Source organism: Natrix helvetica (genome assembly GCF_964273705.1).
Source record: "Natrix helvetica genome assembly, chromosome: 1".
NCBI classification, from domain to species: domain Eukaryota; kingdom Metazoa; phylum Chordata; class Lepidosauria; order Squamata; family Natricidae; genus Natrix; species Natrix helvetica.
The window spans coordinates 162502828-162529019 of NC_138548.1; the positions used below are offsets into that span (position 1 = coordinate 162502828).

Genomic DNA, 26192 nt, shown 5'->3' on the forward strand with positions numbered 1-26192 from the left:
AGTCGGTAAAAGGATGCCGTGCTAGGAGGAGACTCTATGGTGGGTGAACCGGACTTCCAGTCGGCTCCAGAATTGAACCGGGAGGGGGGAGTGGTTTTCGGTTAGGACCTTTGTGACTCATTGAGTGTTTAAGACTGCCGACCCCTGGCCTATAAGTTACCTTAAAAATAGTTCTGAATTCTGATATTTACCCAATGCTACTACTGTGGGATTACTGCTTCCAGAATGTATATTGATATAGCTGATTTTTCCTGGGCCTGTCGAAGAACTTTGGGTAAAATATATTAAACTGTTTGCACTGTCGTAGTCCAGAGCGACCGCAGTCCTTGATACGGACATTGTATGGAATGGAGGGCTATGGTTTTCAGGATCCAGGTGCGTGCTTCTAAGGCCATTCTCCAAAGCGAAGATCAAGTAATTATCTGTTGAAATAAAACACCTCTTCCCATCGCTTCCCAGCAATCCAAATGCACACCCACACTTCGGCATTTGCAGATCAGGAAATGCAAAGCACAGATGGTCACAACCACCGTTATTCTGTAGGCATGGATTGTAGTTGACATCTGCAGGGGCCAATGACTGGTAATGGCTATTGTAAATAGTCACATCTCTCAACCAATCAATGTTGTCTCTTATAACTGTTGGCTGCTCGGTATTTCCTGGCTCTTTACTGGCTTGAAAGATTTTTTTCAAGTTCCTATCCACCCAAATGATAGAGTTTTCAAAAATGGTGAGGCCATATGGTGTTGGGTAACGGCTGCCATAGCGGATAATTTCAGGCTCTCCGCCATCACGAGAAATTCTTGCAATCATGTCTAAGGAATCATCCACCCAATAAATGTAACCAGTGCTATGATCGACGGCTAATCCTCGTGGCGTTACAATTCCTTCAGACACTAACACAGTCCTGTTGCTGCCATCAAGAAACGCACGTTCTATTTTGGGATCTTGTCCATAGTCTGCCCAAAAGAGGTATCTGTTCTTGGGATCAACTACTATATGTCGTGGCATATCCACTGTGGTTTTAAGTAGCACGCGTCGATAAGAGGTATTTAAACGCAGAACTTCAATAAATGTTTCGGTCAAGAATGCATTGGTAAAGTAGAGGTTTCCTGCATATAGTAAAATAAAATGAAAAACACTGAATACTGTTATTATTTTATATAAATTGTTAGTTTTATATATATATATATATATATATATATATATATATATATATATATATATATATATATATATATATATATATATATATATATATATATATATATATATATATATATATATATATATATATATATATATATATATATATATATATATATATATATATATATATATATATATATATATATATATATATATATATATATATATATATATATTTGTATGTTGTTTTTGTGCTGATAAATAAATAAAGGGAGACTAGTATAGATCTATTTCAAGCTATTTAGCTCTCATCAGCTAGCCATACCCTTACTGGGATTTGAACCTCCCATATTTGGGCATTCCAGGGGTTGTAACACAAATAGATAGATGATAGATAGATAGATAGATAGATAGATAGATAGATAGATAGATAGATAGATAGATAGATAGATAGATAGATAGATAGATAGATAGATAGATAGATGATACATAGATGATAGAGATAGACAGACAGATAGACAGACAGACAGACAGACAGACAGATATGTGTGCGTGTGTGTATTTGTGTTACAACTAGTCTCCCTTTATTTATTTATCAGCACAAATACAACACACACACATATGATCATAATATATGATTCAGAACCTAGTACAGTTTTATACAAAACACATATCACTACAAGACAGAAACTTTAAGAAAAATCCTGCAATTTAGCTCCTATGTAGACAAAGGTACATATTTTAAATTGACTTAATAATAAATATAATGTCTAAATGTCTAAACATGTTTAAGCATTAACAATGAATTAACATGGTTTGAAGTGCCCTTGCTAAGTTTGACTTACATGGCTAAAGTTTGCATACGTCCTCAACCATGACTGAATAACTTTCCGATTGCCTTACCCTAGCTGGAAAAATAAGGATCTTCTAGAACAGTGGTTCTCAACCTTCCCAATGCCGCGACCCTTTAATACAGTTCCTCATGCTGTGGTGACCCCCAACCATAAAATTGGTGTCTCGGTTCCTAAGACCATCGAAAATATGTGTTTTCCAATGGTCTTAAGCGACCCCTGTGAAAGTGTCGTTCGACCCCCAAAGAGGTCCCGGCCCACAGGTTGAGAACCACTGTTCTAGAACTAGGGTGTCAAACTCACGTTGTCACTTTGTCATCAGGTGATATAGTGTGACACATCTTGCCCACGGGCTGCGAGTTTGATATCCGTGTTATAGAAGATCTACACAACTGATAGAAGCTGTTCCACATCATCATGCTCTTACATATACTTTGGAAAATTCATTGAAAATTAAGGCGAAGGTACCACCCATAACCTTGGGAGAAAAATCCTATTGATTTCAGTGAAATTTCACTCATAGTAAATAGAAGGGAGTTCAGTTTAAGGATTTCTGAAAAGTAAATTCCACCAACCATTTTTTTTTAATGCTGTCACAATACTGACCTGCTACCCAATCAATGGCAATGCCACGGATCCCATTGAATCCTATCCCATTTGTGACAACGTTCATAAAGTTGGAGCCATCTGGCTTGACTTTACGAATTCCATTCTGGGATGGAATTCGGCTGCTGAAGTCACACCAGAAAATGAAACCCGAAGGCATGTGAACGTCCACGTGCAATGCATTTCTCCCTGCAAGATTAGGATGAAGGAAACACGCTGTTTATTTTAAATTTCACCATTCTAACAGATATTGTGGTGGTAGGATTTCCATCAAACCCCGGCCCTTTGCTCAGCACCCTTTAGAATCCACTAAAACATTCCTCAAATATAACATGAAATCATCAGTCCCTTGATTTGGGATGAGAACTGAAAGGATAAAAATATGACAATTAATCTTGTATTTACTAATGGGAGAAAACCACAATCATTCCCCCAATATTAAAAATGGTCCAATAGGGTCCAGGGATTGGCTTCAAAAAATTTAGCAAGGGGGGCTCTGCCCAGTTGCTTGGTGGGCGTGGCCACACTGGGCGTAGGCTAATTGGCCTCCTGCACCATGGCGAGAAGGTGTTTTTGCGCATCCTGGGGTCTGGAGGCTTTTTTCAAGCCTCCGGGAGGATCAAAATGGTCTCCCCAGGCTGTGGAGGCCCTCTGCAGGCTGGAAACAGGCCTGTTTCCGGCCTTCCCAAACTTCCGGTAGGGCCGTTTTTCGCCATCCCCAAGCCTCTTTGAGTGCCCTGCATTTCTGCATCAAAAATGGGCTGCATGGGGACTCCAGGGAAGGGAGGGTTGGGCGGGGCAAGCCAGGAGTGGGATTTGGGGGTTCTCCGAATTGCACAGAAACTTTACTAGAGGTTCTCCCGAATCCCTGCAAAACCCCAGCAGCTTACCTCTGATTGGGTCCTCCCCCGCATTCACTCTTACAGCTCTGTAACAACTGCCAATCTTTCAAAAATTAACCTGTAACATTGCTGAGTCAAACTTTACAATATAGGGTAAAAGTAACCCCCTCACTATTAGCCTTATATTGATGTCTAAAATAATCCAACAGGATTTTGTGTGTGTGTGTGTGTGTGTTATTAGAAATCATTTCTCAACTTGGACCAGAAAGTGAAGTCTTTTTACTCTACAATCCAACGTTGATTTGCCTAAAAATAAACACTTTACTTCTAAGCAGACGCTTAAAGGATTGCACTATTATTATCTTTTCACCTGTTGGAACTGGATGATCCATTGGGGTGGGGGGGAGAGGAAGCAGTTCCACTACTTCATCGTTTCTCTTTTTTCAAGCGTTCAAATGTTCAAAAAAGTCATTTGAAGAAATGCTATATTAATTTTGGGATTTGTCAATGAGAATTGTTTATGATTATATACATATTGTGCAATATTGAATTTTAGATCAAAATGTTAATATAGCTTATATGTGACGTATAACTGTATCAAAGAAAGTTAGAAGTTAAGAAAGAAAATAAATTTTAAAAATTAATTTCTTTTCGTCTTCCTTTATTCCTCTGTACCTTCCCCTTGCTTATTTTTCCCTTGATTCTTTTTTTTTATTCTTTAAATATGATATTTTGCAGAAATTTAATAAAGTATATTTAAAGCCATTTTACACTAACCTCAATGCCTCATGAGATACCAGTGTTTGCCCTTTGGAGACACTAGGCTCGCCTCCTTTATTGATTCCTATCTAACATTCTGAGTTAAAATGGTTTTTGCCTAGATTTACCGTATTTTTCGGAATATAAGACGCAAAGGAGTATAAGACGCATCAAGGTTTTGAAGAGGCAAATTTAAACAAAAAAAGATTTTGCACTCTGCAAACCTTCCCAAAACAGCCCCACTTTTTTTAAAAAAAAGGGGGGCATGAATAGCCCTTAGGAGACTTGTAGAGTGTTCCTGGGAAGGTTGGGAGGGGGCAAAAATGAGCCCAAAACACCCCATTTCTTGCAAAAACAGGCCCATTTTTTGTCCCAAAAAAGGGCATTAGGAAGCTTATAGAGTGCTCCTGGGAACTGGGGGGTCAAAATTGAGCAAAAATGGTGCATGTTTTGCTCATTTCTGCCCTCCACATCCCCCTGGAGCTTTCTGAAAGCCTCCTACAAGCTATGCACGGCCATTTTGGTGAAGGGGCGGGGTTTGGGGAGGCAAAAAATGCTGTATTCAGTGTATAAGACGCACATGAGGGAAAAAGGTGTATCTTATACTCTGAAAAATACAGTACATAGTTCTGCTTTGTCGTCTTGAGCTACTAGAATTCCAATCACAACCAAAAATACACATACACATTTTGCAAGCCCTATGCCATAAATGAGTCACTTCTAAGAGGGACATTATGTCAGAAAGCTAAGAGGTTGCAGTTCTCCCCTCAAAAGTCTACCCACCTCTTCCTGCCATGGACACCATTGCTTCAGAGTGGTCAGATGTCTCTAAGCTAAATCCTTTAATTGCGGACAGCATGGATACGACGACAAAGGAACTGTATGGAGAGCAGGTCTTATTATCAGAATTGAGCTGAAAGCCGGTAGCACAGGCACAAGAGAAGAGGCCCCCTGGCAAAGGCAGACAGAAATGCTGACAAGTCCCAACTTGGTTGCTGCAGCCATTGGAGGAACCGGCAGAATCTAAAACAGGGAGGGAGAGAAAAAGATTTACTCCACGAAGATAAACTCAAGGGAGAGGTTTGAATTGAATGTGCTAATTGGAGTTAATTGGGCTTATATTGATGTGATAAATATAATCGAATGAGAGCTCCAATGTAGTTTTGTGTTTTGAGTTCTCGGTTTAAAATGAAAATGTTTTTTTCTCCCTTTATGTATAACTAGCTGGATATTCGTGCTCCGCTATGAAACTATGTGATTGGGCTTGATAAATCAACACTTACAGCTTGAAAATTAATGAGTAGTTATAATCCTCTCCTCATCCCTTCTCTCCCTCAGGCTTTCCCCATAGAAGCCTCTCCTCTCCTATCCCCTTCTCTCCCTCAGTCTAACTCCTTAGCATCAGAGCATTTTTCAGGTGGAGAGGAGGAGGAGAATGTCTGAACTCCCAGCCCATAGACCGGATGAGTCACATGCTGGCCACATCCATGCCCAAGTGGTGGTTGAAACAGAATTCTTTTCAGGTGGGGAGAGGGAGTAGAATGTCTAACTCCTTAGCATCAGAATGTGTTAATAATAATTTAAGAAATACTAATGATCTGATGGTCATTTCAAAAAATCCTTTTTTAGTGAGCACTTAGAAGCCAAGAGAAACATAAGTGCCAAATTTCAAGTTCGTAGGCTTTCTAGTTCTGGAGATTTTGTGATGATGCGTGAGCGGTATTTCACTTTTATACATATAGATACTTGAGTATTTTTTTAAAATTTGTAAAATATCAAAACTAAAAAAAGTGTTTTCTCCCTTTGCGGTTAAAAAAATTGAAATAGAGGATTCTCTTAATATGAATTGTGATAAAGATGAATGAGTTAACAGAAGCATATATTATTCCCCACAGCAAAGAGAAGTACAGTCGGTCAAATGGATTCTTTTCCCCAAAGAAGAGAATATATCTAACCTTGTTTTCTATTCTGAAATTGCTGATGGATTTTGTGCTTGCAATGGGAAAAAATGAAACTTTGATTTTGTTTTTGCTAATTAGATAAGTTTAATGTTATAGAAATGGCTTGTATATTCTGTTTTGTAAAAGTAAAAAGTTTCGGTTGTAATGTTGTTATCTTCTACTGTGCTAGAGAGAGTGGAAAGTTGGTGCCTTTTCCTTTCCTTTTCCCTCTTTACACCACATTTTTTTCTTTACCCTCCCCCTCCTCTTAGTTTCTATTACTTTTTTTGAATTTTTCTTTGTATTTTCTATTTTGATCAACCAGTAAAAAAGTTAAAGCAGAGAGAGATGAAAGTGCAGGTTGAGTCTTTCCAGAAGACTCTTGATAAGGGAAATGAAAAGGCATTTTTTATAAATCAATCACTCAGAATAGAGCTGGAAGGGACCTTGGAGGTCTTCTAGTCCAGCCCCCTGCTCAAGCGGGAGAACCTATACAGTTTCAGACAAGTGACTGTCCAGCAAATTCTCACCTACTGACACAAACTCAAAATACTGAGCATGTGAAAGGACTTTCAAAGGCTTATTTTATACGAACCATCTCGGTAATACACCCGGAGACATTTTAGTCTTGAAATGTTGTCTCTCAACACCACTTTGTTTGCTCCAGTTGACTTGTCAACCCGTTCGATGACTTCATAATCCCGGTCCGTGTAGTAGAGAAAAGAACCATAGACAGCCAGTCCCCATGGGTGAGAGAGGTGAACAACCAAAGTCATCCGATTTGTACCATCCACATTCCCTCGTTCGATCTAGAAGAGGATCAAATTTGAATACCACCAGAGAAAGCAAAACCGGCACTTTATGAGTGCAAATCATAAACTCGTATCTTAAAAGACAGACCTGAGGTTTGACAATGATTGATCTTTTCCCTTGCCCATCTTGAGAAACTAAGCAATTTTTTCCCCAACCCACTCCCAATGTCATCTCTTTCCTTAAAGAATTAGTAAACATAAATGGAAGGAAACATTTGAGATCAAGTTGGCAATGGGGTGATGCAATTCTGTTGAAAGGTCAGTTTGAAAGTACAGTAGTTTCTGAAGTAGATGTTTGAGCCTGGGAAAAGATACGACTGCTTTAACTGTTTCGGGGAGGCAAGGTCCTGGATACAGGATCCCTGCACATTCCGAAATTCCATTTTCAAAACATTTGCAACATCCCATCTGCCACATTGGGGGAACATCAGTTTTCTTTACATCCCTGTTTACCCCAAAGGTGCTTTTTCAGAGAGGCAACTGGACTTTCTGGTTTTCCTTTGAAGATGATTCGCTTCTCCTCCAAGAAGTTTCTTCAGCTCTGATTGGATGGTGGGGAATGGAAGGATTGATACTCCTTGCAGACAACTGGACATTTGCATTCTCTTATTAGGTTAAGGTCACCTGGAGGCTTATCTCCATCATCAGTAGTGCAAATGGGTGCGAAGCCTTCATGGAACTGTTTAAAGGACTGTGTTGTAGATTGGGGATAGATGATGTCATATCCCTTCCCCTCTGTTGAGAGAGGGCTGTTCAATTTTGACATAGATGGCCTCTTTAACCCCTCCCTCGAACCAGAGATCCTCTCTGTCCAAAATATGGACTTTGCTGTCTTCAAAAGAGTGGCCTGTGTCTTTTAAATGCAGATGGACTGCTGAATCTTGTCCTGATGGGTTTGTTCTCCTATGCTGTGCCATGCGTTTATGAAGTGGTTGTTTTGTTTCCCCAATGTACAGATCTGCACATGGCTCACTGCATTGTACTGCATACACCACGTTGCTCAGTTTCTGTCTCGGTGTTTTATCCACTGGATAGTGCCTTCCCCATTATCCAGTCAGAGCTGAAGAAGCTTCTTGGATGAGAAGCGAAACGTCTCCAAAGAAAAACCAGAAAGTCCAGTTGCCTCTTGAAAAAAAGCAGCTTTGGGACAACCATGATCTGGATGACCGAGAATCTCCACAGACATTTAGCGACATCGTTGTTTATGCATATCTGTGTTTCTTCTTGACGAAGCTGTTTTTCCTACCCTTTTAAAGTCGTGGGAAGTGAAAATAAAATTTTATTTGTACAAAGAAATGGGAAACCTGATGTAGCTTTTGGATTTGTCTGTTTTAACATTTAATGACCAGAGAGAGATTTACTACCAGAAGAAACTCAAAAAACGTTTAGGCAACCTGCTGGGAGTAACTTGCCTGAAGCCTTTCCAATTCTGCCAACCCCACTGAGCACATTCTTAATGTGTGTAAGCAGATCCATTCTTTTCCCTAACATCCCTCTTCGGATCACTCCTGATTTAAGCTGCAGATTGCTGGCAGGCAAGGAGATGTAGGGACCCTTCTGAATACGTACCACTCCAGTGCTTGTGACTGGCCAATACAGCTTTTGTTCCTTGATATCGATGGTAATAAACTCGACGTGGTCTAGATTACCCGTGAAGAGAGTTCTGATATCAGACCCATCCATGTTTGCGCTGGCAACCTTTGCAGGGATCCCACTATCTGTTCCTTGGTCTGTCCAATACAATTTCCTGCAACCCATGTTATTTCGGCAATCAAAACACAGGGAAGGTGTGGTAAATATATCATGCTGTTATTAATACAAATGCATGGGCATTGGGAGATTAATTCAAAGACTGCTGACATATACTGAACGGTAAAATTTACTGAGATTACTAGGGCTTTTTAAAATCTGTGTAAGTATCAACGCGGTGGCTCAGTGGCTAAGACACTGAGCTTGCCAATCAGAAAGGTCGGCAGTTCGGAGGTTCGAATCCCTAGTGCCGCATAATGGAGTGAGCTCCCATTACTTGTCCCAGCTTCTGCCAACCTAGCAGTTCGAAAGCAAAATGGAAGTAGAAAAATAGGAACCACCTTTGGTGGGAAGGTAACAACGTTCTGTGCGCCTTCGGCATTTAGTCATGCTGGCCACATGACCCCGGAGACGTCTTCGGACAACACTGGCTCTTTGGCTTTGAAATGGAGATGAGCACCGCCCCCTAGAGTTGGGAATGACTAACACATATGTGCAAGGGGAACCTTTACCTTAAATATACAAATGTTGTATGCACAACCCTACTCTGAGGAAGCAGGCATACATTTGCCCTCTAAGAAATAGTCACTTTTATATAATGCACAATTGCTGCTCAATTTTATCACAAAGAGATAGGCATACAGCTAAACAGTTTTCTAGCTGCTGTGGATATTAACAATAATATTAATAATATTAACAATATGTTTAGGTTATTAATTTATTGTTTGTATTATATATAATATTCTATATTATTAATTATTAATAATAAATAGATTTATGTATTTTTGTGGTGAAGTCCTGGAAACCATTTTCGAGTTTGATTCTCATTTAATCTTCCAAGATTTAATAGTCTTCTTTCTCTCAAAGCCCTTGGAAAAGAACAAGGGCAAAGAAGTTTCACAAAGGCTCTGCTCATTCTCCTTCCTTTTTAGTTTGGGTGAATATAAAAGCTCAGCCAGTTACTCATCACTGTAAAAAGCAAAGAGTGAACAAAGCCAGCTCAGTGGGAGCCATCACCACAAACACCAGGAGTACTTTAACCAAAAGACTATGGAAGGAGCAACTTCCTCTCTCCCCTCACCCATTATGGGAGAAGCAAAGGCAACATCCATTTGGTAAAACCAAACCAGCAGTTTGGTTAGCATACGGTGGAAAAAACACCATTCATCAATCCAAAATGTATCAGTCATTTATTACTAGTCTAATGGAAAACTAAAGAAAGAAAACATCACTAAATTCTGAGTGTTTTGATGGTCCTAATGTAAGGCAAGGTATTATAAATTTTATGCTAAAGATAAACATTAGGCTATCTGAATAAATGTAAATATAAAGATAGAAATAACCCATACTAGGTCTTAGAGACAACTCAGAAGCCACGAGGAAGGAATTAAGGGGAAAGGGCAAAAATCCAGAGCACTAAAAAACAAATATAGCCATGTAAGCAGTTTAAGCTTCAAAATTCCTCCTGATCTGACCTAGGCTTCCCAAGATCATGAAGCAGACTCCCGGTCCTGATAAAACCTATTTTATGTAAGTAAAAGGGAATTCCTCTCCAGCAAAGCCATGGCAAACAATCTTTCATGAGAGTTCACAACTACAGATCTTTATCAGGCTTTAGCAGCAATTGCTTGGCAAGAAGTCAAGAACAGATCTTCACCCTAATGAATTGAACTAATTGTCTATAACCCTAACCCACTCCCCTTTCGCTCCTCTTTATTCCTTATTATTTATGGGAGGGGTCATTCACTGTCCACCTGTGCCTTTACCCCTGAGTCAGCCCTTTTTCTTTAGCTGTTCCCTTCTCCTGGCAGCTCTGCGCATGCGCACACCCGGAACAGGCTCCAGCTGTTCTTCTGCCCTACTTTTGAAGGAATCAGGGTCATTTTTAGCGGTCCAATGTGCTCTAGTGATGGAAACCATACCAGCCGCAGGATTATGCCCATGAGTATACCAGACTTTCAGCAGAGGAAATAATACAGCCCCAATAGCAAATTTTCTCACCAACAAAGGAGCATCTCTACTTATCTTTCATTCGCCCCAGCTGGAAAATTTATTATTTAGAAAACAATTCTTCCAGAGACACAGAACCTAATTTTACAGAAGGACTGTAGGATCAAGAAGCTTAAAAAATAGTATCTTGGTATATTTTAAACAGCTCCAGAAACTATCCATTTAACTCACCCTCGAGCAGGATCGACAGTTAAACCCAGTGGCTTTCCAGATCCTTTAGGAGTACCATCATTGGTAATCAAAGTTTTTCGGTAGATGGTTTCTCTGTGGAGCGTCAATACCTTTAGAAATCATGAGATCTGGTTATGTGGAGCAGAAACGAAGGCAGAGAAATTATACTTAATGATTCTTAACACTGATTGGTGCCTGGGAGATGTCGTGGGATTACATATGAATGCATACCCTCGCTGGAAGTTGGAGGCTTACCTCAATGGATTGTGTGGAAGGGTTAGTATAGTAGAGGTTTCCAGATATCCAATCTAAAGCCAGGCCCATTGGAGAACCAATAACAGCAGCTGGGGCAAAGATTGTCCTGTTTGTGCCATCTGACTTCACTCTATGAATTTCACCCTTCAGGATAAAAAAGGGAGAATATAACATGGTGATTTGGAATCGGTCAGGGTGAAAAAAATCACTGCCCTTCTTTTCCTAGCATGATGGCATCACTGACTACCATGAGTTCTAAAGAAGAATATGTGCTTTTGTTTCTTGAACTATGATAATCAAAAGTGCCTAATGAAAGTCATAAAGAAGACACGATGCAATCCTAAGTAGGTTTAGTCTATATCAGTGATGGCTAATCTTTTTGTTGTTGCGAGCCAAAAACATGCACACGCACTCATAATGCAATGTGCGCATGACTCCCCTGCATGTGCCCTGTCCCTGCACATGCGCATCTGATCCCGTGTGCATCCCACTCCCCGCACATACGCGCATGATTCCTGCCTCCCATACATATGCATGCAACTCCCGCATGTGCCCCACCCTCACATGCGTGGCAGAGACTTGAAAATCAGCTGGCCGGTGGGAAGTGCAGATACATGCGCGGTAGAGCTGAGCTGGGGCGACGACTCACATGCCCGCAGAGAGGGCTCTGCGTGCTACCTGTGCCACGCAGGCCATGTTCACCATCACAGGTCTATATAGACAGAGCATCCATTCAACCTATTTTCGAGGTAAGAATTCATAGGTACATGGTGATTTTACTCTAGTTTTTCATCCAAAACAGAGATGGGATGGAAAACAAAAATATCAGAGCAGAGTCTTTTCAATGAATTGTTGTCCTAAATAACCAAGTATACTTACTGGATTTTCAACCCAGTAGATCGTCTGTTCTGAATCATCAAAGTCAACATCGTATCCATTCTGAACGCCTGCTATTGGGACCATGGCATCGTTGGATTTCTCCTCGGGGTTCAGAGATAGACCGTAAATGATGTTATCTCTTACAGCTATAAGGAATGGCTTTTCCACTGTAAAGCAACACCGCAAAAAGCAGAATGTTATTCTTACATCTTTACTGCAGATAACAAAACAAAATTCTGTGGTTTCCCGAAGTCCAGATGTATTCGATCAAAAGAACAGCATGTCTTCATGATGCTTCCCCGAAGACATTTAAATACATTAAAAGGTAACTTGTGCCAGTGACTAGATACAGCTCTCTAAATAAAGATCTTTTGAGTTTGTCTAACAAAGGCAAAATCGGAAGTCTCCACAGGCAAAACCTATGCTCTCCCTTTGAACTATGATCCCTTCCTCCTCTCCCCCCTCCCATCATTTAAAATCAGTCAAGTCTTCCTGAACTTCCGTATTCAAGGAGGCATGCAAAAGAATCACAAACAACTTCTTACACTTCACACATGCTTCAGCAGTAGATTCTTGACACGCAAGCATCACAAGTGCGTATTTATATAGTACTAACCAATAACCTGGCGTTGCCTGGGTATTTATTTATAGGGGGAAAATGTCCAGACCAAACATAATTTCTAACGTCGGATTTTCCCCCTTACCAGAGGGAGCCCCCTTGTGGAGTACTGTGAAGCTGTTACCATGGCAACTGTGCTGTACAGTAGAAGCCATTTTACAGCAGCACAGTAGAAGCCATTTAAAGGCACAACAGACTGCATCTTAACAGAACATCCCCCCAAGGGGTGTTAGGGGTGTCTTACCCCCACAGTATTTGCCTCCAAGGAGTTAAGTCATCTGTATACCAAGTTTGGTTGTGATTGCTTGAGTTGTTCCAGAGTTATGTTGGAACATACATACACACATCCTCTGTGTGTGGTGTGTGTGTGTGTGTGTGTGTGTGTGTGTGTATGTATATGTATATGTATATGTATATGTATATGTATATGTATATGTATGTATGTATGTATGTATGTATGCATGCACACACATTTTCTCTCTCTCCATGGGGCCCTTAATTTCAATTACGAATTCAGGTTAATGCAGTGAAAATAGGAAACATGAACATAAATGAAGATTGTCTATAGAGTGAAGTGTGAATGCCACAAACAGAAACAGCATTATTTGGAATTAATTCCACTATCACTTAATTCCACCATCATCCCTGTTTGCAACATGAGCTCCATCAATTAACTATGGAGACTTTAAAGAGTTGCTGATTCAGTTCTACAAATGAATTATTGAGTCTGTCATCTGCACCTCTATAACTATCTGGTTTGGCTAGGCAACTGAACAAGACAGGCACAGATATCAATGGATAATTAGAACTGCAGGAAATAAAATCACTACCAACTTGCCTTCCATTGAGGACCTGTACACTGCACGAGTCAAAAAGAGGGCTGTGAAAATATCTACAGAGCTCTCATATCCTGGATATAAATTGTTTCAACTTCTGCCCTCAAAACAAGAATAAGGGCACTGCACACCAGAACAACTAGACACAAGGACAGCTTTTTCCCGAATGCCATCACTCTGCTTAACAACTAATTCCCAGAACACTGTTAAAAAATTTACTAAGACTGTATTACTATTATTCTTCTCTTCCTTCCTAATATCTATCTCTTCCCACTTATGATTATAACCATGTTGCTTGTATCTTTCACTTTATATTGTTTTATTTGTTTACTAGTACAATTTGATAGCTTATTAGTAACCTTAACTATCACTGTGTTGTATCTTTTTATTCTTGATGAATGTATTTTATTCTCTTATGTACACTGAGAGCATATGCACCAAAGACAAATTCCTTGTGTGTCCAATCACACTTGGCCAATAAAGAATTCTATTCTAACAATATCGTTGTGACGGAAAGAAAAACGTAATAAAAAAAACGAAACCATGCTATGGCAGAGCTTCTGTAGGTGAACTTCCAAGTGAAATAATGCAAGCAAACCTTAAGAGTCATAAATAATTCCAGGAGGGAAGTCCCCCTCCCTTCCACAGATCATTAATGGCAACTACAGTGTTTCATAAAGCATCAGCCTCACAATGTATTATTTAGAATTTCTTCTTTACTTTTTGCCAAGCAATCCTGGAATGTTTGCTTGCAAATAAATCCCACTGGGTTGAAGCCAATAAAGCAAGACTTTTTGTCAGAGGAAGGGAAACTATTCTTTCCAGTTAGGAGGCTTACGTTTCAGTCCCACTGAAATCCCACAAATTTGTGGGAGCATTACAATAGAAACCTAGATGTGTTTGAGCGCATAACATGAATCATAATATGGCTTTATCATAGCACATTTTTAGAACACATAAGACCAAGTCTGAATGACAGGAACTAGTCAAAATGTACAAAAATCCAGTCTTCGTAAAAGAGCACTGAGCTGGTTTCTCCCATCACAGAACAAGCTCTTCTTTAAATTATAACCTACGTAAAATTCAGGTGGAGCTGTCCATGGTTAGATAACTACACTCACTGAAAAGAGGAACTACTGTGTCCTTGGTTTCCATATCATTCCCAAAACCCAAATCTACCACATAAAATATCTGTCACATACCTACTGATTTTGCTCGGCAGCTTGATTAACAGATTATCAGAGTTAGAAGGGATGTTGTAGGTCATCTAGTTCAACCCCCCACCCAAGCAGGAGACCCTACACCATTTCTGACACATGGCAATCCAATCTCTTCTTGAAAGCCTCCAGTGATGAAGCACCCACAACTTCCAAAGGCAACTTCTGTTCCATTGATGGATTGTTCTCACTGTCAGAAAATTTCTCCTCATTTCTAGGTTGAATCTCTCTTTGATCAGTTTCCATCCATTATTCCTTGTCTGGCCTTCAGGGGCTTTGGAACATAACTTGATCCCATCCTCTCTGTGGCAGCCCTCAAATATTGGAACACTGCTATCATGTCTCCCCCGGTCCTTCTCTTCACTAGACTAGCCATGCCCAGTTCCAATTAATTGTAGAATTTCCTATTTACTAACTAAAATACATCTTTCATTAGTTCTAAAATTAGCACAATAACAAGCTGAAGAGTAAATGTATCCCAATGCCATCATCATTTAGTAGCAACTATGCAGTAAAATGTAAACAATGTTCTTTCAGGTAGAAGTACTGGCTGTTGCTGCTTGATGCATTTTTCCTTAAGAGCGCAGATTATGTATGGCTAGCCATGTTTTCTTTTCTCCCCTTTCTTTTTCTTTGTAATTCTTTCTTTTTAAAGCTCTGTCTCATTTCATTCCTTCCATAAAACAGCAAAATCCTCTTTCCCTTCGCCATCATACACCTCATACATAGCGGCTCAAGTGGTTGAAAAGTTGGGCCTGAGGCTAGCAAATCTGCGTTCGAGACCCAACCTTCACTCCAGCTCCTGCCGGGAACATCCCTAGGATAATGGTGATGTCACCAGCTAATCCTTTTAACCTAGAACCACCTCAGTGCTTCTGATTCTAGTGCAAAAAAAAACACACCATACAAGATCTATACAGTAATGATAACACCAGCTATCAAATTGCGAGTGGTTTTCCCTCCCTACATTCTGCAGTTGGGGAAACATCCTTCAGAACACTTTCTCATTATTTAGTCCCAAACAGAGCTCTCTTATATGGTCCCACCTCTCACGCAGTTCACATTATCCGTGGAGAGAGTCCATCCAGAAGGGCAGGCACAGGAATAAAACCGGGGACCCGATGAAGAAAGCAGACACAGGTGACTACAGTAGGATCGTTCACAGAAATTGATACCTGGGAGAAAAAATGAAAGCACTCGTGAACCCAAACCCATGAGCGTTTGACAAAGTCAAAGAGGGGACATTAGGTTTTGCATACTGTATTGAGCTTGAGGTTTTGTACCATGTCTAGAGAATCAGGGGTGGCTCTCTTGAGACAAGAGTGGGTTTTTTCTAGGAGAAAGTTACTCAGATGAGCAAGATTTAAGACCTCTTTCCCCTTTAGATTTAACTATTTCCCTAAACTGTTGAGGAGGTCTTCTTGCAGGTAGTAGGGATTTAGCCCAGGAGTTCAGGAAAGGTTTTCCTTAGATTTTTTCCCCCTCTCATTCCATTCAATTGTATTCAATTACCAGAAACTGGACAAAACCCTTGGCACAGGTCTTCAGCAGTGATCTACCCTTGCCTCCTTCCTAGGGCTTACAGAAAGTGACTGGCCCAAGGTCAACTGGCTTTTTTCCCTAAAGTGAGACCAGAACTCATGCTCTCCCAGGTTCTAGCTTGAGTTTTAACCACTACTCCAAACTGCATCTTTTGATAGATAGATAGATAGATAGATAGATGGATGGATGGATGGATGGATGGATGGATGGATGGCTGGCTGGCTGGCTGGCTGGCTGGCTGGCTGGCTGGCTGGCTGGCTGGCTGGCTGGCTGGCTGGCTGGCTGGCTGGCTGGCTGGCTGGCTGGCTGGCTGGCTGGCTGGCTGGATGGATGGATGGATGGATGGATGGATGGATGGATGGATGGAGCGAGCGAGCGAGCAAGGGAGGGAGGGAGCGAGGGTGGTGGTTGTATGGATGGATGGATAGATAGATAGATGTAAAAAGTCAATATGCAAAACGATAAAATTAAACATTTTGATGTGTCAACAGGGCCACTGTAAACAATTATTTTGCCTTTTCTCTTGTCTTTTCCCTCCCTGTTTAACTGAGTCAACCACTTCTTGCTGTTTCTTTGCTGTTTTCTGCACATGTGCTTTCAGTAGATTTTGAAGGAAGGATTATATCATTTAACGGGAGTCACACCATTTTTCACACTGTCAATTTTTGAAATTCATATGACAGAAAAACATCTCATTCTAATGATGTTAAAACAAAAACATTAGGAAAAGCAAAGCATTGGAAAGGAATTGCCTTCATACTGGATTGTATAAACAAATTCCTTGTCCTTGAAGCATTAGGTAGAAAGGTTCTTTCGAAGATTCAAACAGTCTCTCACAAGGTTTCCACCAGCTATGTGTGCAGGTATAAATGGTTCACTTTTATTAAACAATAAAGTGTTGTTGACTGTGCATGTACACACACAATATTTTTTGTCTTTTAAGGACCCTGTAATCCCTTGCATCGGAGTGGATTCGGGGCAACTGAATGGAGCTGAGTGTTTACTGGCCAGATGCCCTTCCTGTCACCAATGTGGAGGTCGCAGCAGATATATTCTCATTGTGCTCAGAGAGAGAAATATCTGCCACTACCTAGGATCAAACTCATTGGGAGGTGAGAGCTCCACCTCTAGGCCACTATACCACTCATATACATACAAATCCACACACACAAATCCACAGGGAAACATTCCCTTCTAGTGCTTTGCACCCATCTACACAAATACAGGCACTCAACAACCTGCTGTTGCCACAATCACAAATGCAAAACTTTTCACATACTGTATATCAGTCAGCAGCTTCAACTGGCAGACATTATAAACTGGGAGAGATCCAAGTCTTGTTAATATTTAAAAGAAAAAAAAGAATGCATTATGAAGCAGGGAGCTTGTTATTGCAGTTCTGCTTTTTTTTAATGCTTTTTAAAGTCTGAGCTGTTTGCTGTTTTTGCTGGCCAATCTTACCAGGAGGCTGTTTCACACGATGAACTGCCACAATCCCTAGAGGCTGATGAACGTTGTAGATCATGACTGTTTGATTTCTCCCATGCCATTTGTTTGCTCGGATGACTCGATGGGTGTATCGGTCAGTCCAATATATGAAATCCTCAAAGACAGTGAGTGCATGAGGATGCCGCAATATCTATTTATTTTTTTTAAAGGATAAAAATTTCCATTATTATTCCATGCCCTTGCTATTGTTATCCTAAAGTGACACGTCATATGAACATTTAAAGTTTTCTAGGCATCTTCCTAGCCTTGCTGAAGTAAACCTCAAGGAAAGTTTATGGCACAACAGATGGCTCCCAACATGCGTTAACAGCTTTGCATCATTACATTTAGGCAACAAGCTGTGGACTTTTTTATACATGGACCTAAGTCGTATAATATAATTTAGGTGCTGATGATATACCAGCACTCAAAAGTCTGAAGTAATAAACTAGATAGCTTGCTGGGTTTATCCCGATGGGACAGAGATTCCCGTTCTTCTGAAAATTTTCTGCTTCAGCCAACCGAATATATAAAATCAGGTATTATGATTTTGATGAGTTGTGGTGGTGCGGTGGTTAGAGTGCAGTACTGCAGGCTACTTCTGCTGACTGCCGGCTGCCTGCAATTTGGCAGATCGAATCTCACCAGGCTCAAGGTTGTCTCAACCTTCCATCCTTCCGAGGTCGATAAAATGAGGGCCCAGATTGCTGGGGGCAATAGGCTGACTCTGTAAACCACTTAGAAAGGGCTGTAAAGCACTGTGAAGCAGTATAGAAATCTAAGGGCTATTGCTATCAGGTAGTAAATATTTGAACAATCTGGCCATCCATTTCCCCATTTTTTAAATTTGATTTTTTTTCTCATACCAGGTCACTTGCCACCACCTGCCTCCTGTTGTTTCCATTATAATCACAGAAATCAATGTAGTCAAGATAAGCATCCGCAAAATATAACAGTTTGTTGGGATAGTCGATGGAGAGTCCGTTGGGCCAATAGATCTTATTGCTGACAATGGTCGTTCGTAACGTGCCGTCCATACTTGCTCTTTCGATTCGGGGATTTTGACCCCAGTCTGTCCAAAACATCACATGACCACTGCAGAAAACAACAGATTAATGGTAGAAAGATGTTTAATCCTATAAATCTGGAAGCTCCTGGTTCACATCTCACTTCTGCCACTACCCAGCATTAGGCAAGCTATTATTTCTCAGAGTGTTTTTATTTTATTCTTTTTTAAATTTATATCCCACCTTTGTTATTTTTACAAACAACTCGAAGCAGTGTGCAGAACTGATATGCCTTCCTCTGCCTATTTTTTCCCCATCACAATAACCCTGTGAGGTGAGTTGGGATCAGAGAGTTTGGCCCAGGGTCACCCAAGTAGCTTCCATGACTAAGGCGGGACTAGAACTGGCTTTCTAACTTGTTGCCTTAACCACTAGATCAAACTGGCCCTTTAGATTCTGTCCCTTATCTGCAATATGGGAATAATAATGCTGCTGCAACATATTGGACCATAGAATTTGACAACCAGCGAAACATTCTCTGCTTGTTCACACTTCTTTACACTGGAGTATATTTAAGATGGCCATGTGGTATAAATGGACCTTCTAGTTCCCACATTAGGTGTGATTCTGTAATTTGCTATCATTAATTGAACTGTGCACCAGAGTTCTGCTACAACTCAGAAGACAACTGATGGCATCCAAATGCACTCCGATGTTCCACAAATTTATGATATGCAATCAAGTGATTTGGAAACATGAATGCCTTCAATCATGTTACAACAATCCTAAAGTTCACTTGTTTCATAATTATTTGCTATAAGGCCCATTCCAAAGAGGGCCACTGAACAAAATTCTTTCTTATTGCACGTCACTACGAAATACACAACAACAATTATGCATGCTTAAAGCCAATGTTTAAAAATCTTACTCGGTTCTAGGATCTAAGACTAGACCTCTTGGGTTTGTCACATTTTCACTGATCAGAACAGTCCTATGGCTTCCATCAAGTCTGGAGACTTCAATTGTTTCCAAGACATAGTCTGTCCAGTAAAGGTTGCGGCCTATCCAATCCACTGCGATGCTTTCTGTAACTGTGACACCACTGTCGAATACCTGCACAAAGTCATGGAAACCCATTATATTGGCATCCTTGTAATCGTTTATTATTGAAAAGGATTCAAGTTAGTTTGCATTTTATAAAATATGGGAAACATGTATTATTTATCTCCTCCTCCGTGGCAAGACTAACTAAAGTAAAATTCTCTAATCTCTCTTAAAAAATTATAATCTCCCCAATTCACTGGGGAGAAAATTTTAATTCTTAGTCTAAAATGAATATTTATGAACAAAATCAACATATTTTCAGGGAACAGGGATCTCTTACTAAGGCTGTCTCCACTATAGCGTGTGTTCACTGGCCCTAATCCTTCTACGTGTATTTATTAACAGAATAGTTTTCATGAGCCCCCAGACTGACTTAGAGCTCCATAAAATTTGGACGTGCAATCACCGCCTTAAATCAGCAAGATACTTACTACTTTTCGGTCTGTTCCATTCTGGTAAGCACTCCAAATCTTGTCCTGGCTGATATCAGACCAAAAGATTCTATCAGTCACTGAATCAAAATCAAGAGCTACAATGTTCCTTCCATCTCGAATCAAGGAGAAAATGCGCTGTGCCTGGGAAGTTATGTTATTAACGACAATTTGGTTACGGCTTGCTACCATCAAGAGAAGACTCCCAGATTCTGCAAAAACAGGCAATTAAAAACAAACCTTTAAACTATCAACATCTAGAAGGCATTCCATTTCATAAAGGCATATATGATATATAATTTTAATACACAGTACACACATTAAATACACAGTATTTAATACACAGTATTTTTAAAAGCCATAATTTCATGATGCTATAGGGCAGGGGTCCCCAAACCCTGGTTCATGAAATTAGGCCATGCAAACAAGCAAAGTCCCATCTGCGGGTTGCAGGCAAAGCCATGCCGCTTCCAGTCCATGGAAAAACCTCTCTCCTCGGAACCGGTCCCTGGTGCCCCAAAGATTGGGGACCATTGGAATAAGGAGGGCTAAATACACAGTCTGCCATGCCAATAATCTCAGGTTTAAACCTGGCTCTTCCAAGCTGAGCTGTGAAATCTAAAGAGCTGCCAATCGTTGTGGATTGAGCTAGATGGATTATTAGGCCAACTCAGTCTTGGTCAGTCTCTTGTGTTCTACAATAGAATATGTTAAGCAATTGTTCTATGCCACCTGAGCCATAAAGGCTTCAGGTCCCATTGTACATATGACTCCCTGAAGCAAAAATACTTGCTTACATAGGACACCGATTATGTTAATTTTTATGTCAATTTTTAGCAACTGGACATCTTGACATCTCGAACATATCATAATTATCTGTGCATTCAATACACAATAACTTCTGATGTAATCAGATTTGTAAAGGTGACTGCAATTATAATCTGCCTTATGAATATCCTAGTGCTGGTAGCCTATATTCAAATGAGTGAACAATGTTTAATGTTCAATATCTCACTGGGTAAGAATAGCCAGGATGTGATTATGCATTTGTGACTGTTCCTATCACCTTATAATTAGGGCATCCCTCACCTGTTACTTTGCATGTCTTCCCATTGGATTCTAAGATGTAGCCATCATCACAGTAACACCTGAACGATCCCCTTTCGTTGTGGCAGTGTTGGCTACAAAATCCAGGAGAGCCACATTCATTAAGGTCTTCACAGGTCTTTGAATCGTTGGCGAGTTGGTAGCCGAAAGGGCAGGAGCACTGGGCTCCAAAGGGGCCCTGAATGCATCCATGTGTGCAGCCTGCATTATTATCCAAGCAGGTCTCCTGGTCTGCAAATAAATTGGAGAGAGTGATATGAACATAGGTCACCTGTCCTTAGTTCATGGCTTGGGTCTTTCAAATCACCATCCTATGGACCTCACTGCATGCTACTGCTGCACCCATTCAAGATAGACGCTACGTACAGTGTGGCCATGAAACAGGGGCAAGTCTTTAGTAGATAGAACATTCTACAATGGTAATTGTGCAGCCTTTCTCTAGAGCTGAAGGGGAGTGTTTCCACACTGATGGGAGCTCCCACTTCATCTTGCCTTATAGGAACCCCTCTTCCCTCTATATGACTCAAGGCAATAAGAGCATCTTGCCATGAGCCACATTTTTACCCAATTGCCCCCAAGGAGCTGCTTTGCCATTTTGCTGGGCAGGGACTGCCCTTTTCTGTTTTGTTTGCTTTCCTTTTCTTTTCCTCCCTGCAAAAAGCAACGTGGCAAGGGAAAAACAGCCACGGTGGCTGATAGCTGATGTTTTGCGTCTTCCCAATGAATAGTCAGAGGATGCTCAGCTCTATTTAATGCCCTTTTGCCTTAAAAACAGCAAGACAAAGCAGGTTTTTTTGAAGCATTCTAAACAGAGAAGGCAAGTTACTCGTTGTTGTGTAGTGGGATTCAATAGGCAAGATCCAGACCACATTCTAGTACAAAAAAGACATTTAAATCAGCGGTTACAGTAATTCTAGGCCTAATTACACAACCACATATGCCAAAAGAAAATAGCATTTAAGATTAGGTTTTCAAACCAAAGTCAAGAAGTCATTCTGCAACAAAAGTGAATGCAAGCAAACCTTGGATAATTTTAGCTTCCTTTTGCCTCTCCTTAGCTTACGTGACCATGGCTAGAATATGAAGGGCAGGCTGCAGCATTCCACACTTTACATGAAAGTGAGGTCCCCAGACTTGTTTAGCTAGTGGGCATCTTTTGAATTTTTAAGACCCATTAAAATGCACATAAAACGAGCATTGAGCATAAGGTAAACTGGTATCTTGTGTCCCCTATTCCATGTAGTAATATTCTCTATTTCTTTAGGGTACTTTGTTTTGCTTCCAATTTTTGAGGCAGGGGTCATGTTGGAGAGGACAACAAAGCATCGGGCTACCAATAATTGTAATTTTCTTAGATTCCCTTTGGGATCTAACAAAGCCTCAAAAGTGAAGATGCTATTTAAATTTGGACCTTCAACAGCCCCAAAGGTGCTTTCAAAAAGGCAACCGAACTTTATTTTGTTTGGAAACTTTCGGTTCTCACTTCTCATCCAAGAAACTTCTTCAGTTCTAACTAACTGAAGAGGAATGGAAAAGACTTATACACTTTGCAGTCAATCAGTCATTAACATCTTCAAGAAAAATCAAGGAAGTCTAGTTGTCTTTTTGAAAGCACCTTTGGGAAAACCATGTCCTAGATGACTGAGAGCCTCCATAAACATTGACCTTCAACAGCACTCTGTATTCTCATTTACTGAGAACCATTTACATTTAAACAAGAAATATAAAGTGGCATTTAGAGTTTAACAGAAGCCATGGGTTACATCACTGCACATCTGGGCACCCATGGATTAATGCCATTACACTCTATGACAAAATGGCCTGAGAAGTTCAATATTTGGGCTTGAAGAGGGAGGAGGTTTCTCCTTCCAACACAGAATCTGTCTAGTTTCATAGTTGAGTCTTGTCAATTTGGGGATAGAAAGTTGGTTTGAGGCTTTTAAGTGACAGATTTGATTGAAGTCCGTCCTTATCAGACATGCAATGTTAACTGACTACTCTTTCTTTCAGAAGGCAACATTTTTACAGTTGGGGGCCATATTGTTTACAGACCTTCAAAACCACAGCCCTGCGAAGCCTATTCTGTTGTGGCCCACCAGCGGCCAGCAGAGCTGGCAGCAGAGTCAGACAGGGAGGAGGTTGGGGAGGAACATTGGCCAGTCCTAGAGGCTGAGGGAAGCTCAGATGAGGGCTCTGCATTGGAGGCAGGGAGGGAGCTAGACAGCAGTGAGGCAGAGGAACAGCTGGAGCCTGTTCCCAGTTTGCACATGCGCAAAGCTGCCAGAAGACAAGAACAATTAAGAAAGCAGGGTCGACTTGGCAGTAAAGCCACACCTTGGAGGTGATTGGCCCCTCCCAAAGGAAACAAAAGAGGAGCGAACGGGGAGGGGGCTTTTGCAGGAAACAACTCATTCCTTTGTTTCAAGAGTGGAAAGTTCTGTTTGTGACTATAAGAGACTGTGTGCCAAGCGTTGCCCTGTCCTGCATTTGGAAACTAATTATCTGGCAGCTCGCCAAGCAAGATAAGGTTCGTGTTGATAAATATTCCTCTGAGAGACTGTTTGCCAAGCCTTGCTGACTGTGAATGAAAGGAATTCACAGTCATGTAAATAAAAGAGGTTTTTCTGGGACCAAGGGTCTGCTTCATGCTTTTTAAGGAAGCCTAGGTCAGAACATATTCATTAATACTGGGATGCCTCCTAAGTGAAAAGAAGGTCATATGCTCTCCCGCTTCCACCAAATATTGGGGTGCTTGGAATATGAGAACAAGCTACATCTGAAATGAAACAACTGGTTTCCTACGTATACATAGAAATAGATTAAAATTTTGTAGAGGCATCTCTGGATCATAGTTAAATCATTAAATTTAAGATTTACAAGATAAATCTTGTAAATCTGCCCTGTTGCACTGAATGCTGGGCAGCAACAATAGGGACCAAAAGCTATCTCCATGCCATAGAAATGCAGATGCTCCATTGGATATCAAGCATCTCCCTTCTTGACCACATCACAAATTCATCAACATTTTGGTGTGGCACCAATTAGAGATGAGAGAAGGCCGACTCTGCTGGTATGGACATGTCCAGAGAGCAACACCTTCCATCATAGCGAAGACTGCCTACTGACTAGAAGTCGATGGCCGGTGACCTCACAGCCATCCAAAACAGAGATGGCAAGATACCATCAACAAAGATATGCAAGATGCGGGCTTGCGCCCTGTAGACCGTGCAAAGTGGCGTTCAATGATCCAAAAAGGGGACCGTGCACCTGTAGAAATACACTAGGAAGAAGATATCTGGATCATAGTCATGTTTGTCTCCCAGACCGATAGGTTTTCAAGACGTGGTTTAATAAATGACCATAAGCAAGCTCCTTCATCAAGAGCAGCAAGACACACAAATTCACTGGTTCGCACAATGGCAATCAACAAAAATAAGGAAAATTCCATCCTAATGTACTTTGGAATGTATTAGTTGCAGATGGGAAATGATTCAGTTGCTGAAATTCTTGGAAAGCCATCCCATTCTTCTTAATAAATAACTGTGCTTTCAAAAAAGGAATTACATTTGGATTAAGAGATGTCAAAGAACGTGACATACAAGGAGGATGAATTGACTGTTATCTGAAAAGGTGATTGGTTGAGTTAACAAGGAGTATTTGGCTGATCAAGAAATGAGTCCTTTCCCATTGAAATAACCACCTAATAAATGCCGTATTTTTGGACTATAAGATGCACTGGAGTATAAGACGCACCATGATTTTGAACAGGTAAATCTTTTTTAAAAAGTTTTTGCACTCTGCAGGCTTCCCAAACCCTCTGCATGCCTCATTTTTTGCAAAAACGGCCCGTTTTTCCCCCTCCCCAGCCTTCAGGAGCACTTTGCAAGCCTCCCAAACCTTCTTCACATCCATTTTGGGAGGCAAAAAATGCTGTATTCAATGTATAAGAATTCACTCTCTTTTTGGGTGTGTGTAAAGGTGTATCTTATACTCTGAAAAATACGGCAAGTCAGAGAACAGGGAACACAAGTAAACCATTTTACTATGCTCATGTCTTGCTTAAGGATTTCTTAAGGGCATCTAATAGGTCAAGGAAGACACAAAAAGCTCGCTTTGGTGAGCTGGTGCTCCGATCTAGCAGAGTTCTTACACTAAATACGCAATTCTGAAAGAACAATCTCAATCAAAGCAAATGTCTCTGTTTTTGTAAACAAACATTCATTTCACACATGCAATCTGAATCTATTAAGCTGTGAATCTAATATGATTTTAGTGTCATACCTGGCTGAGGCTCATCTGAGATTGTGCATTGATTGATTAGAAAAAGGAAGGAAAGAAAGAAAGAAGTTAGAATTAAGTTTAAATCAACATTGTCAGTAATCAATACCAACGCTACTTCTGCAACTTGCAAGTTTGGAGATTAAAATCAGATAAAAGTTAGAAATATTAAAGGAAATATTAAAGATTGGCTTAAATTTGATTTAAATTGAAAGCAACTACTGATTAAGTCCCAGTCTTAAATTATAAACATAGCATGTTTTTAAAGAAATGAATAGTAAAGCCTGAAGTGAAACATACTAAAGCTTAAGTGTCCTAAGTAACGCATTCATAAAAAGCATACTCAAAACATAGGTGTTTGCATTTGCAGCAAGTTAGCAACTGATCACTCAGCCCAAATTAGCTACTATCTAAATGCTATTTCCAGCAATCAGAAAACTATATGCAATATTTATTTCAATATGATGCAGTCATGAAGACTGTGGGGCTGAAACCAGGGAAATTTGGATTCAAGTCCAACTATACCCGTGATGGTGAATC

The 26192-nt window shown here is 40.5% G+C and overlaps 1 protein-coding gene across 1 annotated transcript in view; it reads right to left on the reverse strand.

Annotated features, from left to right (window-relative positions):
* The window catches only part of LRP2 (LDL receptor related protein 2), a gene marked incomplete at its 5' end in the record, with an annotated part of 164926 nt that overhangs the window by 63548 nt on the left and 75186 nt on the right, over positions 1-26192 (reverse strand). The window contains 14 exons of the mRNA XM_081936538.1: positions 192-1112; positions 2607-2795; positions 4991-5230; positions 6743-6956; positions 8529-8706; positions 10890-10999; positions 11145-11288; positions 12024-12190; positions 15742-15870; positions 17699-17876; positions 18592-18820; positions 19661-19845; positions 20268-20479; positions 21357-21605. Of these exons, the coding sequence (XP_081792664.1) occupies positions 192-1112; positions 2607-2795; positions 4991-5230; positions 6743-6956; positions 8529-8706; positions 10890-10999; positions 11145-11288; positions 12024-12190; positions 15742-15870; positions 17699-17876; positions 18592-18820; positions 19661-19845; positions 20268-20479; positions 21357-21605 (3345 nt within the window). The remainder of the gene's footprint in view (positions 1-191; positions 1113-2606; positions 2796-4990; positions 5231-6742; positions 6957-8528; positions 8707-10889; positions 11000-11144; positions 11289-12023; positions 12191-15741; positions 15871-17698; positions 17877-18591; positions 18821-19660; positions 19846-20267; positions 20480-21356; positions 21606-26192) is intronic.